Here is a 14,563-nt window from a genome sequence, read left to right as displayed (position 1 = left end):
AGTGAAGCAGAGACACAAACGTCAATACAATGGCGTTGTGTCTTTGTTTCTACTGTCTGTATTTGTTTCAAACTGATGGGCCTTTTTCACCTAGCGGCCATCTTGGTTTTAAACGCTAGCGACGTCACGTGGTCAAGGAAAGACGTGAAGGGAGTCGAAATCATAAGGTAAACGACCGTCGAGGTGCAAAGATAAACTATGTAAACGTGGTCAAACCTGGCATACCTGGTGAAAAATATAACTTCCCGAGGTTGGAATGGATATCCTTAAACAGGAATAGTTTAACTTCTTCAGACCCATGCCCATAAGACCCGCCATTTGATAATTATATAGTTTTATTTGGTGTGCATATGGATTCCCTTAGCACCGCGGTTGTCTCTTGATAACGTCTTCAATCGATGGAATAGGACGTAATTGTTTTTACTATTCGACACAGGTGGGTATCCTCATCAGTTCCATAAACTATGAATAGAGACGTGCAAGGAGCAACCTTTTCCAAATATTTTGGGCTGCAGACTGCAAAGGGACCCTTGTCTTTTGGCTGTACTGTGCAATCATGGGGTAAGTAGGCTACACAATATATTGTTTACAATTAAAGCAAGCCCGTTGGCTGAATAGTGTACAAAACTTGCTCGTAGAATTTCCCCCAGTTAACTTAGCTTATTATTATTACTGCAGAGGAAATTCATATGAATATGAGTGGAATGAATCCAGTGGTTCACAACCTGAACATGAACCTCATGCAGTACCATTTCACGAATAGCTGCATGTTTTGTGGAGACCATTTCACGAATAGCTGCATGTTTTGTGGAGACCATTTCACGAATTACTGCATGTTTGTGGAGACACTTAAAAAAAAAAAAGCAGATGAACGTGCACCAATTCATGTTGAAAAAAATGTATACAAGGTCCAAAAAAGTCATATGTTCTCAAAACACAAATGTCTAGGTGAGATTACTTATTCAGCTCAGGTGTGGTCACACACCCCCTTAACACTATGGGGGGGAGGTGGTCGGGGTGGTAAAGATTGGGGAGGAGTTACGACAGCCGCAAATCTAATTGGTGGCAGAGGCCCCGGTTGGTGGGTGTGGTCCGGCTAGTCACAAAAACAAAACAAGTTGAATGAACTTGTTGGTCTGTCTGCAGGTTTCTCTCTGCAACCCACACAGCTCTTGGTCCCGTTCCTCTGCACTGCGAGGGAGAGAGGGAGCAAAGGGACGGCTTGAAGAGATAGTTCCGTTGTGCTGTGTGTGCGTGTGTGGAGGAGTGTTCCGTAGGATTAGATCTTTTTGTTTTCTTTCTCTCTCTCCTTTTCTCTCCCTCTCTCCCTTGAACTCTTCCAGCCAGGCTTTAAAAGAAGAAGTTTCCCACGGCGACAGTCCCATAGCCATAGCCGACATGTCCGGCGCGGCCACCAACATGCGGGTCAAGCTGCCGGCGATCTGCCTGGTCCTGCAGATCATCCTCATCATCCTCTTCGGCGTGCTGGTGCAGTACAACCACGACACAGACGCTAAGCTGTGGCACAAGGGCAACCAGTCCGACTACGAGAACGACTTCTACTATCGCTACCCAAGTGAGTGCAGAGGAAGGGTCAAAGGTCACCTGGGAGGGAGTGGCGGCTCCAAAGGCCACGTTCTGAAAATGTGTTGTTTTTACGTGTTTGTTTACTTGAATATTTTGAGTTGAGTTTGACTTTTTTGGTCACAAAGTCAATCTTTTTTTAGGATGTTGCACCGAGCCCATAAATAAAGTGCTAAACCTAGGCAGGAACCACATTAAAAAAAGTACATTTACAGGAAAATCATAAAATTATGTTTTATAATATATGCTATCGCAGAAGAGTTTTGAGCCCTATTTTGAAAGTCTATAACCTAGAGGCCGAACTCAAGTTCTGGGTGCTTTTTCTCCATTTGAGGAAATTGCATAGAAACTCAAAGCAATCCAAGGTCATTGACAAATTCTTCTTATAGCTCTAATGTTGCAAGACACAAAAGATAACATTCTGCTAGTTCAGTTGTTACATCAATTCCCGCTCATCAATCAGTGTCTAACAGTGGAGGTTGGTAACATGGTGGAGCACATTTAAAGTCTCCAAACAGGTTCCTAATGGGACAGGGCTGGCTTACTGAGGAGCCATTGTTCCTTGTGATTGGATCACAAAGAGTTCTTCTGGTCCACCGATGTTCCCAACGCTTAGGGGAAATGTTTTCCCCATCATTACTTACTGCTATGGCGTAGGCCTAAACAGGTTTTTAGTTTTGTTGGCACAGTGAAACACATGACAGCCGATTAGCCCTCACCAGTAGAAAGATTTTAAGCTCTTCCTCACCTGCATAGCAAAAATGTGTCTGTTATGCTAATTGGAAACACTTCTTTAACTTTAATTATTATAATTCTGTGTTGAATTCTCTGGTGACCCTACTGTTCTGAGAGAAAATCAGAAAATCAGGTTCCCCTATTGGCAATAGATGCTGCTTGGAGTGTGTGTGTGTGTGTGTGTGTGTGTGTGTGTGTGTGTGTGTGTGTGTGTGTGTGTGTGTGTGTGTGTGTGTGTGTGTGTGTGTGTGTGTGTGTGTGCGTGTGCGTCTGGCTTTGAGTTAACAGGATCTCAACTTTGGCGTTTGTCCAACCCGACCTGTTGGAACGCAGCCTTTTTTCCCTCTCTTATGAAGACAGATCTGGTCTCTTTTCAGGTATTTAGGGCCTAGGGGTAACGCTCTGGGGGGTTCTTCAGCAGCGTCTGAGAACACGTGAAAGGTTCATTAGGAGATGGGTGGGGCTATGGAGCTACTGCAGAATCTCTGACACACTTTGACATTGTATGCTACATATTGGCATGCGCACACACTCGTTTGACCTAATAACATCCATAAAACTTTGACTTCAGTCTGTTGACTAAGGGAGAGCTGCACCACCCCGCAATATTGATGTGGCTGTTAACGCTTCAATTGCAAGCTTGTTTAAAATGATGGCAATGTATGGTTGGCCGGTTTCTTCATCACCACTCAAAACAAAGAACAAAGTACTTTGAGCTCTGGAGGTATCTGCTTCGGGCTGGAAAGTAGTCCTTAAGAAGTTCAAGGAACATTCGTCCAAATCTTCGTCCCCTTTTTAATTCTCTAAATGTGCTGCTGGCACCTGAGACGCCAATTTATGACACCCGTAGCAGTGCAGGGTCAGGTAAACAGCAGGAAGCAGAGTTGAGGTGAGACGATGATTAAGAAACAGTCTTCTGCTGTGTTATCCCACGATTCAGAGCATCTTGTTTACCCAACTAAGCCCATGAAGGTTCACCCTTGTCCCCTTAATGCATGTGTTCCTGGGAAGAGGTGAGACATTGCTGTTTTTCTTTTAGGTGTTCATCAGCGGAACTGCTCTGTTTGTAGGTGGCAGGCAACGTTCCTGTATGAGATAAGATTATTATAACAACTTGGGGGGGGGGGGGGGGGGGGGGGATGATTCCCACATTGTGTGATGGATGCAAATATAGAAAGTATCATGTAGAGCAGCCACAACTTGAGAAAATAAAGCCTAAGAAAATATAGGCCACTTCATAGTTTTGTTTGCTAGTGCACTGAGCTGATAGATGTCTGTGGTACAGGACTGGATTTTCAGCTTTGGACGATGGCAAAGTCAACACGATCGAACTTGCATTTTTGCGATGAACTCTCATCACATCACTCGTTCCCATCGCGGTGAGCTGGTTTCCTGGACAGGATGGCGAGATGTGCATCTAGGTCACACTGCCCAACAGGGACCCCCCCCTCCCCCCTCCCCATGACAGTGGTCATCACCATGACAACGCTAGTCTCCGCACAATGATATGTTGTGCAGCAGGTTTGGCAGAAGGGCAGTAGGAAGACCAATCCGTTTGTGTTATGTTGACAGGGGAGGACAGCATCAAAAAATAATTCCTAGCTAAGAAAGTGTCCTTTTGTAAAACTGTGGATCTGTACAAACTTTGCACAATCCTAAATGTGTAATACTTAAGCGTTTCTTGCAGTTGGAAGAAATTGACAGCACTCAACTTACAATGCATGAGTCATCTTATTTTGGAGTGGTAGATGCAGTAGCGATAGTTTTGTTTTTCCTGAGCAGGCTTGATCTTAATCCTTTTAGCTGTTGTTCTGTATCAACCATACCTGTCCTGGGTGCCTGTTCCTTAAATACCCCCCCCCCACTAAGGAGCTGTCTGGGTCAGGTCCAGACACTCTGAGTGCCTCTGCATGGACCCATTTATGACCCTCTGAGGGTGGTTTGTGATTTGATGAGGACCAAACTCCTTAAAGGCTTTGATCTTTTGATTGAGTGTAATAGAGAGGAATACGGAATTTATAAAGACAAAAACTTAACATTAACTGAGGAAATGTAGTTAAAATTGAGCACAGGATGTGTAGGGTATTCTACCACCAGCTAAAGAGTAGAAGGTTAGATCCCCCATTGTCCACAGTCTACCTGTAGGCATCCGGGGACTTACAGGGACTGTAGGCAAGTCCCCGTAACCCCTACATGCTCGTAATAACATGGATCAGAAATCCCTCCAAGCTGCCTTGTATCAGAATCGGTGTAATTAGGGGACCTAAACGCTGTACCGTTTTGATGCAAACCTTTTTATTGTGTGTTTGCTCACCAGGTTTCCAGGATGTGCACGTGATGATCTTCGTCGGCTTCGGCTTCCTGATGACCTTCCTGCAGCGCTATGGCTTCAGCAGCGTGGGCTTCAACTTCCTCATCGCCGCCTTTTCTCTGCAATGGGCCACGCTCATGCAGGGCTTCTTCCACGGCTTTCACGGCGGCAAGATCCACATCGGAGTGGAGAGGTGTGTGTGTGTGTGTGTGTGTGTGTGTGTGTGTGTGTGTGTGTGTGTGTGTGTGTGTGTGTGTGTGTGTGTGTGTGTGTGTGTGTGTGTGTGTGTGTGTGTGTGTGTGTGTGTGTGTGTGTGTGTGTGTGTGTGCTTGTTTTATGAAATATAAAGTAGACAATCCAATGTGGGTGTGGCAGCACATGAACCACTCGGGGGAGTTTGGCAGAGATTTACAGTTTTTATTTGACACAACTTTCCTTGTCTGATATTCTGCTGGCAACGGGATTTTGTCACGTCAACAAATTCTCATGCACACACCCTCTCATCCATACCTGGCACAGTATTATCTTACTCTGTCTCACTCGCACCAGCACACTTTCATTTTATCCTCTCCAAATTCTCTTGCCTAGTCCATGCCATGCAGTACTACAGTGTTACTGTACTGTACACTTTAACTTGTGTTTAAAGCCGTATGGCTCACCTGGTTCTGTCCGGTCCAGTATGATCAATGCAGACTTCTGCACGGGTGCGGTGCTGATCTCCTTCGGGGCGGTCTTGGGGAAGACTAGCCCGGTCCAGCTGCTTGTCATGGCCATGTTTGAGGTCACCCTGTTTGCTATCAACGAGTATATCCTACTCAGCCTGCTGGGGGTACGTAACATTTTGGTTATTATTCATAATAAGAAAATTCATCTACAAAAATCTTCAATGTAGGCTTGGTCTGTTCTAAAAGTACTATACTTCTTTCAGGTATTATGAGACAGAACTAGCTTTCAAGACTTTATTGTTTTCCATGCACATTTTCCCCAACAAATTCCAGTCGATAAATGTGGCGTACTTGTCCCTCGGGTTTTTCCCAAAAGTGTTAAAACCTCTGTTCCTACCCTCCAGGCCCGAGACGCCGGTGGCTCCATGACCATTCACACGTTCGGGGCGTACTTCGGTCTGGTGGTGACCCGGGTGCTGTACCGACCCAACCTCGACAAGAGCCAAAAAAGGAACTCCTCCGTCTACCACTCTGACCTGTTCGCCATGATCGGTAAATCTGGTTTACGTAAAGTCGGTGCAGGGGCTCCATAGGTCTCATTTTCAGCTGGGTTGGAGGGAGGGGTCTTCTAGGGTAGGCTTGTAGGACTGCAATCAATACCCACTTGGCAGACGCGTTCACGTAAATTGTGCAGTTGTTTTTAAAGCATAGGCAGGGACTACTGCAGTTCTGGAGGAAACTAGAAATTGAACTCATTCTGTTTTCTGATTTCAGCTTAAATTATCTTATTCTTTTCGTTCAAGTAAGGATTCAGGGAGTTAAGAGTAGCTGAGATATACATAATATAAGGAGGTGACTTTATCCTTTTCAATTATCTAAATAGATTTGACATTACACAATAAATATCCCCAAAATGCATAAGTCCCCCGCACAAACTCAAAAATCAATGTTCTACGGTGTTAAAAAATAAATAAGGCTCAATGATGGATTGTCTGACAATCAAGTTTGTTTTTCTCAAGCTGAAATCCAAACTGAGTGTGACTGGTACGGTCTGACCCCCAGGCACCCTCTTCCTGTGGATGTTCTGGCCCAGCTTCAACTCTGCGGTGACGGCCCACGGGGACGACCAGCACCGCACCGCCATGAACACCTACTACTCCCTGGCCTCGTGCACGCTGGCCACCTTCGGCATGTCGGCCCTCACCGCGCATGACGGCAAGCTCGACATGGTGAGCACACGGAGATCCGGGTGCCTTGGAACTCCTGAGAGCTGGAGTTCCAAGAAACCCCTTTTTGTAGTTCTTGACCAAAAATGTGCGTTGTAATGTTAGAATAGCACTGAAATGGCGGCTTGGAATATGCGTGACATCATGTGAAACCTACTTCAGAGTTTGGTTATTAAGCAGAAGGGAAACATTTATTAAGAGTGACAAATTGTAACATATTGAACCATTTTTTTGTGGTTTGTACTAGACTCTTCTACCCAACACATTATAGAGTTTATATAGGCTACAGCTTGAAAGAGGGAATAGTAGCTTGAGGAGTTTAAATTAAACATTAAAGTAATTGGTAGTAAAGCACTTGGTAGGAGTAAGTTGTCCTTTATAAGTGGTAGTCAAAGGTACGAAGTTCGTAATCTCCACAAAGTGACATAAGCAGTAGCAGACAGCTACAGCATTCAGTGGAGATCAGTCTATGAACCATTCTGAGCCTGGTCAAAGAGCCGCAGCAGTCATGATATCGTACACTGGATCCTCCCCTGTTCCTATGAATCATTACTCGCATGGTATAAGTTGGAATGTCATCACTGCCGTAGCCCCGGCATCTAGAACTGTCAATCATTTTGAGTTCAAAATGGAATTTTCCTGCAATGATAGTGATCGAGCCCCAGGGTGGGGAGGGGGGGGGGGGCAAGGAAGAGAGGGTGGGGTGAAACGTAAGCAGGTGACAGAATAAGGACAGTGATTGCTTTGAGCGACTACCACCGACCTGCCGTCAGTGCCTAATCAATTGATCACATCAACTAACCTGTGAAGGGGGTTTGTCAATGACTCCCTTATGTCACATGATGCATTCCGTCTCCCCAGCCCCACTCAGTCTTATCGCACATCAACCCCAGCTATTGTTCAGAGGATGCAGGTGGTGTCCACGTTCATGTGACGCATTGAACCTGCTGCCCTTGGTGGATCTATATCTACTTCCTTAATCACGGCCATCTTAGTTCAGAACGGCAGCTGTGTTCTACATCTACCGATGTCTCAATGGGCCTTCTTCGCCCGGTGGACATCTTTGTTCTTAAAGTATTCAGTTCCATCCTAGAACCAAGATGGCCGCTAGGTGAATAAGGCCTATAGTTTCCAGTTTGAAAATAAATTGTAAATGCTAAAGAACGAGCACTCTTGCATTGTCTTTGTCTCTCTGTCCATCTCTCTGTCTCTTATTTGCTTACTGTGTCTCTAATATTAACATATATTTTACATTGTATTCTGGCAATAAGATATTCAACAATTGACTCTCGGTCTCCGCTCCAATATTACCTTGTTCCTTCAGGTCCACATCCAAAACGCTGCCTTGGCTGGTGGCGTTGCCATAGGAACCGCGGGTGAGATGATGCTGACACCGTTCGGCTCCATGATTGTGGGTTTCCTGGCGGGAATCATTTCCGTGCTCGGGTTCAAGTACCTGTCGGTAAGCAGCCAACGTTTCAGTCGGGTTTGGTGTGTCTTTATAAGGTCACAGGGACGGGGTGACCTGATATACAGCACGGGACTCCGGTTTGAAATGGTCGTGGTTGCATATGTTACAAATGTTATGGAGTGTTGACAATAGGGACTGATAATGTTCCATAAGGGAAATTGCTTCAAACCGCTCCACCCTGACATTGGTCACTGTGGTTTGTGTGGAGCTGTCGGTTCCTGAAAATCACTCTCACTTGTTGTGATGCTGCCATGCAAACCAACAGTATTCATACGTTAGCACACTGTCACCCTTTGTACTGTGAGACCATCTAAACGCCACTTCCTGCTTACTTTCCCTATCGCAGCCGATCCTGGAGAGTAAGCTGAAGATTCAGGACACGTGTGGCGTTCATAACCTCCACGGCATGCCCGGGATTCTGGGCGCCATCGTCGGCGCTGTCACCGCTGCCGCCGCGACCACCGAGATCTATGGCGGCGGGTGAGTTTGCCACGCCCCCACCGCTAATCAGGAAGGAGGAGGAGTAGGAGGAGGAAAGGCTCATCTAATGTCCTCATACCCACCCAGTGTACAGGAAAACTAGTCGCCTGTCAATACACACTCTAGTACAGTTTGGGGGAAGGCCTATTCAGGGGATGCTGTACATAGGGATAGGTTCATTTGTCTCCAGCCAGGTTAGAAATGTGTCACCGTACTGAATAAAGGGGCTCTTCTCCACTTGGTTAGGAGTTTTTGCTTAGATATCCTCCTGGTCAAACGTCATCCAACTTGAGAAGGAAATTTGCAAATGTGAATGTGTGTTGCAGCATGAAGGACGTTTTCCCCGATGTGGCCAGTCAGGCGAGAGATAGCTTCAAACAGGGTGGCCTCCAGGCCATCTCCCTGCTGGTCACCCTGGGCATGGCCCTCGTTGGGGGCCTCATCGTTGGTGAGTACGGGGCCCATATGCTCCTCATTACGTTGGATCAATACTCGGCGTGGGGAACATTTGAAGTGAAGTTCAACCGATGGGCGTTTCGATGTGTGGCTGTACATTTATTTCACAGTGTGTTCTTGCTCTTCTGTTTAAAATGGGGTCATTGTTGCATCGATGTTTATATACTGGAGTACTGTTTGGAATGTAAATGCACTTTCAGAGACTTATTACTAAAACCTTTTTACATTGTTTTTCTGTCCAGTGACTACTAGTAGAGTTATTTTGTATCAGCAGTTGAAACGGGTTGTATCTATGCAGGGTTCATTCTGAAGCTGCCCATCTACGGCTCTCCTTCAGACACCATCTGCTATGAAGACAGCATCTACTGGGAGGTGGGTTCATCTTATCGAAGAGATGCTGATAATGTGTTTTAGCCTGTTGTTTAGCAACAGAATCCTAAATGGGTCGATTACTTTTGGGTAACGTCTTAGGATTCACACTATAATTCACTGATGTGTTACTGATGACAATTATTCCCAAATAATGCTATAATGTGCAGGCATCTATAATTTTTTAATTATATAAGCCTAATATATTGGCTGCATAACATATATAGATATAGATATTAGATAGATAGATATTAACATTATGCTCATTCAGTGACTTTCTTAACAATATTAACTACAAGTAAAGGAAGTTAGTAACGGTTGAAGAGAAATGGTAGCAGTTTATCATACAACCCAAAGAGGGGGCTCTTGCGACAATAACCGCTTGTGGAATGTCAGCAGTTGTCTTACTAGGCTCGACCACAAGGTGGAATAAGTTTCCCATTTTCTGTTCAGCCTTGTTTATCCGAAGCCTTTCAAGGCCTCACCAAACCATTTCCCCGATTCACAAATATCTAGCATTTCGCCCAAGGGCCAAATAATTTGAGAATTTCATGATTTTATCGATTAAATTTGAATTCTCTCCTGCGCGTCAATTTGCCCAAAGGTAACTTGATCATGATGATTGAGTATTCTGTACTGTGCAAATTTTAGCACAGTACAGAATACTGAGTATTAAAAATCAAATATTAGTATTTAATGTAAATGACTTGCAATATTAATTGTCTGGAATTATATGGGACGTTTTCTTTGCCCGTTCTTGCTCAAAGGTTCCTGGGGAGGAAGAGACACATGATGACCAGCTGACCACCGTGAGGGCCGAAGAAGTTGAGAAGCTCAATAGTTAAACACACACACACACACACCCACACCCACACCCACACACACTCACACTCACACTCACACTCACACTCACACTCACACTCACACACACACACACACTGTAAGAGATCTTAATATATCCAAGCAACATTCCTTGTAGATTGTATAATGGGATGTTGGTCAGGTTATCTTTGAACGCACACGTAGACATTTGTCCATATGTTGACAATCTTCAAATCACAATACAGAAGTTGTATCTAGATACAAACTTGTTTAGCTATGCATGTTTTTCTTATGTGTGCCTACTTGTAGATACAGTTAATGACGTGTTGGTGTGTTTCATATCGAGCAATAACGAAACTCTAGGTTGTGAAGTGCATCATGGGTTTTGCGAACCTATTTGTGCAGTGACATTCAAGTGCCTTCTATCTACCACTAGAGGTCGCCCTGCAGCTATTTTACATGGTGCGTCTGTTAATATGTGGTGAAGAGGATGATTTGCAGAGTCCCATTTGGAAATGTGATGATTAACTTGCTGACGATTTCGATAGTTGGCCGTATTCCCTCAGCATCACTCTTATTTTAACTACATTCCATGAAACGGATCTTGGCAAGATTACTGGCAAGACTCAAGCCAAGTCAAATTGGATAGAGAATAAATGTTACCAAAGACGAAAAAGATAATACACAGTGGCCAGCAACTTCCCTTCATTAGGTACGACCCTTTTCATCATTAATTTTTATAACGGATACAAAAGTATATCCAATTAAACACCTCAGGTGTAGTAAACAAAAAAAAAATCAAATTTGTATGTTTCAATGTATTTTCTAAGCTATTAGGTTTTTATTGTTGTCCTCTATGTAATGTTCATACTATGGCCTGAAAAAAAAAAGACAATTACAACCATTGCTTACGTTTCTACATGATGTCAGACATCATCAAATGTGATTACTGTGAGTGTTTTGTAATAATCTATTTTCGGTAGGCCTATCTGTGGGGAGTCACATATTTTTTAAAGTTTGGGAAAATGGAAAAATAAATGTTTATAAACCAATTGTGCCTCTTGTTTTTCACATACTCCATGATTTTCGTTTTTTTAATTGGCTAATTCAATTTAGTCACGGCTTAGGCCTACAAAAATTACGGAAGTCAATATATATATATTTTTTGCCTAACACTTCTGGCGTTTTGACGAATCAAGTCCAGATGGTATTTTTTTGTCTTCCCTCTCTGCGTAATTAACAGTTTCACTTTCGCGGATCAAATGGGACGAGCAAGCGGGTGTCCTTGTTAGATAGGGTCTCCTCGGAGGTGGGGGTGGGGGGTGGGGGGCGAGGCGGGGCCCTCGGCGTCCCTCATAATTCTCCCCTGCTCTCGTGACGGAACCTCGGCGAGAACAGGCTCCGCTCTCTTTTCCCATGACCGAAGAGACAGGTGGACAGCTGTTTACTGAAAAGGCCCCTAATACTGGAGAGCTTAATTGAGCTTCAGAGGGCTAATTAGAATGCAAGGGAGAAAAAAATAATGGTTATGATTATGGTAATTATTCAATTGTCTTCGACTTCCAGAAACGTGAGCGCGTATGTGGTGGTATATGAGCGCGTCGAAAGTGACGGATCTTGTTGTTTTAAAAATAAAAGGTGCGATACACTACGCGTTTTCCGAGCGCATATGTGTCGAAATGACAGAACTATTTCATTTTGCATCACCGCCTATGTCCAAAATATTCCCTCGTAATAAAGTTTAATGGCAGTAATTACATTATAGCGGTAGATTGCAGGCTACAGAGCAAGTTCTGGGGGCTTTTACTTAGACAGAACTGTTTATCTGGGGGGGAAAACGAGACCTATGCTTTTTAATGGCGCTTTTACAGTCGCCTAATAGCTATGTTTATTGGGTTGTTTTTATTAACTTCATTTAAATAACTTCAATATGGAAAAAAAGAAATCCTTATTAGGACACTATAACTTAACACAACCCTAACCACAGTCCCAAGACCGCATTAACAAAAGTCATTGTGTATTTCTCATGAGCCCCATCACTCTGCCTGCCTTGAGCCTGTGAGCAAGGCATGGGAAAGGGGATTTTTTTTTAACCACGCTGGTAGTGGTGGCTGGTTCCAGGCAGCTGAGCCCCCCCGTGGCTGGGCCCTGGGGGCTGGAGTGATGGTGCTTAACACTGTTCTGGAGGGCTACATAATGGGTTAATAGGCTCCCAGTGGACCCGGGCCGGCCCTGGGGGAGCTCCCTGCCTGCAGTCCCACACAGGACATAATGGGCCTGATAATACCACCGCGCGGCCTACTTGACACATCGCTCACACCGTCTTTATGTGAGCGGCCGGGGAAGAAATGACTGCTCACCTCGTGACAACTTTATGCATAACCACATTTGTGTCCGTCTCCCTTTAAAAGGGATGTTAAGTGAGATGTGCATGCGATGAGATGTGTCACTTTTTCTGACACTCTGGTTTTGTTTTGGTCTGGCTTTCGATTCTGTCTAAAACACAGATTTGTAAGTTTTATTGAAGGAAGAAGAATTTGAAAAAGCCGGGTCCGGGGGAGGGGGAGGGGGAGGTGGAGGAGGAGGAGGAGGAGCGGAAGAGGGGGGTGGCAGAGGAGAATGAGGTGGGTCAGAAGAGGTGGGGGGAAAGCTAAAGCCAGGAAGTTTTTCAAATGAAGAGGACACTTTACTTGGCTGTGTGTGTGTGTGTGTGTGTGTGTGTGTGTGTGTGTGTGTGTGTGTGTGTGTGTGTGTGTGTGTGTGTGTGTGTGTGTGTGTGTGTGTGTGTGTGTCAACTAGAGTAGCATCAGTTCTCCTTTCGGTCCCCACAAATGTCCCCTTTTTCTTGTTTCCAACCGATGAGTGTGAAGGAGAAGTGAGGCCAGCTCCCAACACCTGGCCCTCTCCCTGCCATGTGGTGCCCTCACAGGAAGGAGCTCTGAAGGGAGTCAACATATTTACTACCAGTAGGCGTAGTGTTATCTTACTACCAGTAGGCGGTGTGTTATCTTTATATTTTAGCATGGGTTTTCTCTAGCTTAGTCTAAAGCCATGTCCAGTCCACATTCAGGTCATTGAATGTCCTTTGACATTATCTTTTACTGCATTGTTTTCATAACCATATCGCGTGACCAATTTGCACATTTGTTTTCAAAACCTTCCAGTTCATTTTTGATTTCCAATTGGCTTGATGAATAGGTGCTAAAAATGTATCTAAAATCAAATGGTGTTGGTGAGCTCTTAACATAAACTTTTCGATGGGTGACATTATTCTCTTTTGAGGAAGGGTAGTGTAACTCCCTCGTAGGTTTTCCTTCATATGAAGGAAACACGTCTATGTCCTTCACAAGCGGACTAGGACACTAGGGACTCATGGGGACTCTGTGTTTAATGACATTTTTACACCCCCTTAAATAGAACAAATAGGCTTTCCTATTTAACAACATCTAAAGAAATCATAATCACCCCAGATGGTTGAATGACCACTGTGACATGGTATGTCACAGGTCGTGTGTGTGTGTGTGTGTGTGTGTGTGTGTGTGTGTGTGTGTGTGTGTGTGTGTGTGTGTGTGTGTGTGTGTGTGTGTGTGTGTGTGTGTGTGTGTGTGTGTGTGTGTGTGTGTGTGTGTGTGTGCGTGAGAGAGGGGTCCCCTGGCTTGGCCCCCTGTGTCCTGACAAGGCCTCCCACTAGAGCCATTACACGATGGAACAACTAACAAAGACATTCATCACCCACTTCCTATGAGGGATCAGAGGAGGGGAGGGGAGAGGGGGGGGGGGGGGTGACACCACAGGGGGAGGCAAAGCACTGACCATCCCTCTGCACTCTTCTCCTCTCTCTTCTCCATTCCTCTTTCCCCTCTCCTCTCTCCTCTCTCCCCTCTCCACTCTCCACTCTCCTCTCTCCCCCTCTCCTCTCTCCTCTCTCCCCTCTCCCCACACCTCTCTCCCCTCCCCTCTCCTCTCCTCTCCTCTCTCCCCTCTTCCCTCTCCTCTCTCCTCCCCTCTCCTCTCTCCTCTCTTCTCCTCTCTCCTCTCTCCCCTCTTCCATCTCCTCTCTGCTCTCTCCTCCTCTCTCCTCTCTCCTCTCTCCTCTCCTCTCTCCTCTCTCCTATCATATCTTATCTCCCTAGGGTTAGGGTTAGGTGGTGGTGGGGCTAGTGGTGGGGATGGGGGGAAGTGGGGGGGAGTATTGTGGGGGTACATGACCCCTGGGGCAGAGAGGATGGGTTTGGGAGGTCAAAGGTCAAGGCTTCATGGCCTGTTAATTGAGTGTGTCCATTGAAGGAGCGGGTAACTCGGCAGGGGTCCGCGTTGAGGGCCTTAAAGGAGGGCAGTGCTATGGGGGGGGGGGGGGGGGGGGGGGGGTCCCTGTGACTAGGGCCTGGAGGAGTCACGTGGGACTACGGCCGGGGAAATCACACGGGACTACAACCTGGGGAAG

General features: G+C 45.5%; 1 protein-coding gene across 1 annotated transcript; it reads left to right on the top strand.

Moving 5' to 3' along the window:
• The first annotated feature begins 1,101 nt into the window (after positions 1-1,101).
• Positions 1,102-11,171, top strand: rhbg (Rh family B glycoprotein). Its single transcript, XM_060064600.1, has 10 exons — positions 1,102-1,576; positions 4,637-4,823; positions 5,309-5,459; positions 5,700-5,847; positions 6,358-6,524; positions 7,846-7,983; positions 8,339-8,472; positions 8,799-8,920; positions 9,227-9,300; positions 10,065-11,171. The coding sequence occupies exons 1-10, from the start codon at positions 1,123-1,125 to the stop codon at positions 10,140-10,142; spliced, it is 1,653 nt and encodes a 550-aa protein (XP_059920583.1). The 5' UTR covers positions 1,102-1,122; the 3' UTR covers positions 10,143-11,171.
• The last annotated feature ends 3,392 nt before the right edge of the window (positions 11,172-14,563 follow it).

This window comes from Gadus macrocephalus, chromosome 11 (assembly GCF_031168955.1).
Source record: "Gadus macrocephalus chromosome 11, ASM3116895v1".
NCBI lineage: Eukaryota > Metazoa > Chordata > Actinopteri > Gadiformes > Gadidae > Gadus > Gadus macrocephalus.
This window is presented reverse-complemented; position numbering and strand designations above follow the sequence as displayed.

Coding starts and splice junctions, on each gene's coding strand:
- rhbg (XM_060064600.1), top strand. CDS start 1,123: ATGAACTTGTTGGTCTGTCTGCAGGTTTCTCTCTGCAACCCACACAGC. Junction 1,577..4,636: donor CTTCTACTATCGCTACCCAA/GTGAGTGCAGAG, acceptor TTTGCTCACCAG/GTTTCCAGGATGTGCACGTG. Junction 8,921..9,226: donor CGTTGGGGGCCTCATCGTTG/GTGAGTACGGGG, acceptor GTATCTATGCAG/GGTTCATTCTGAAGCTGCCC.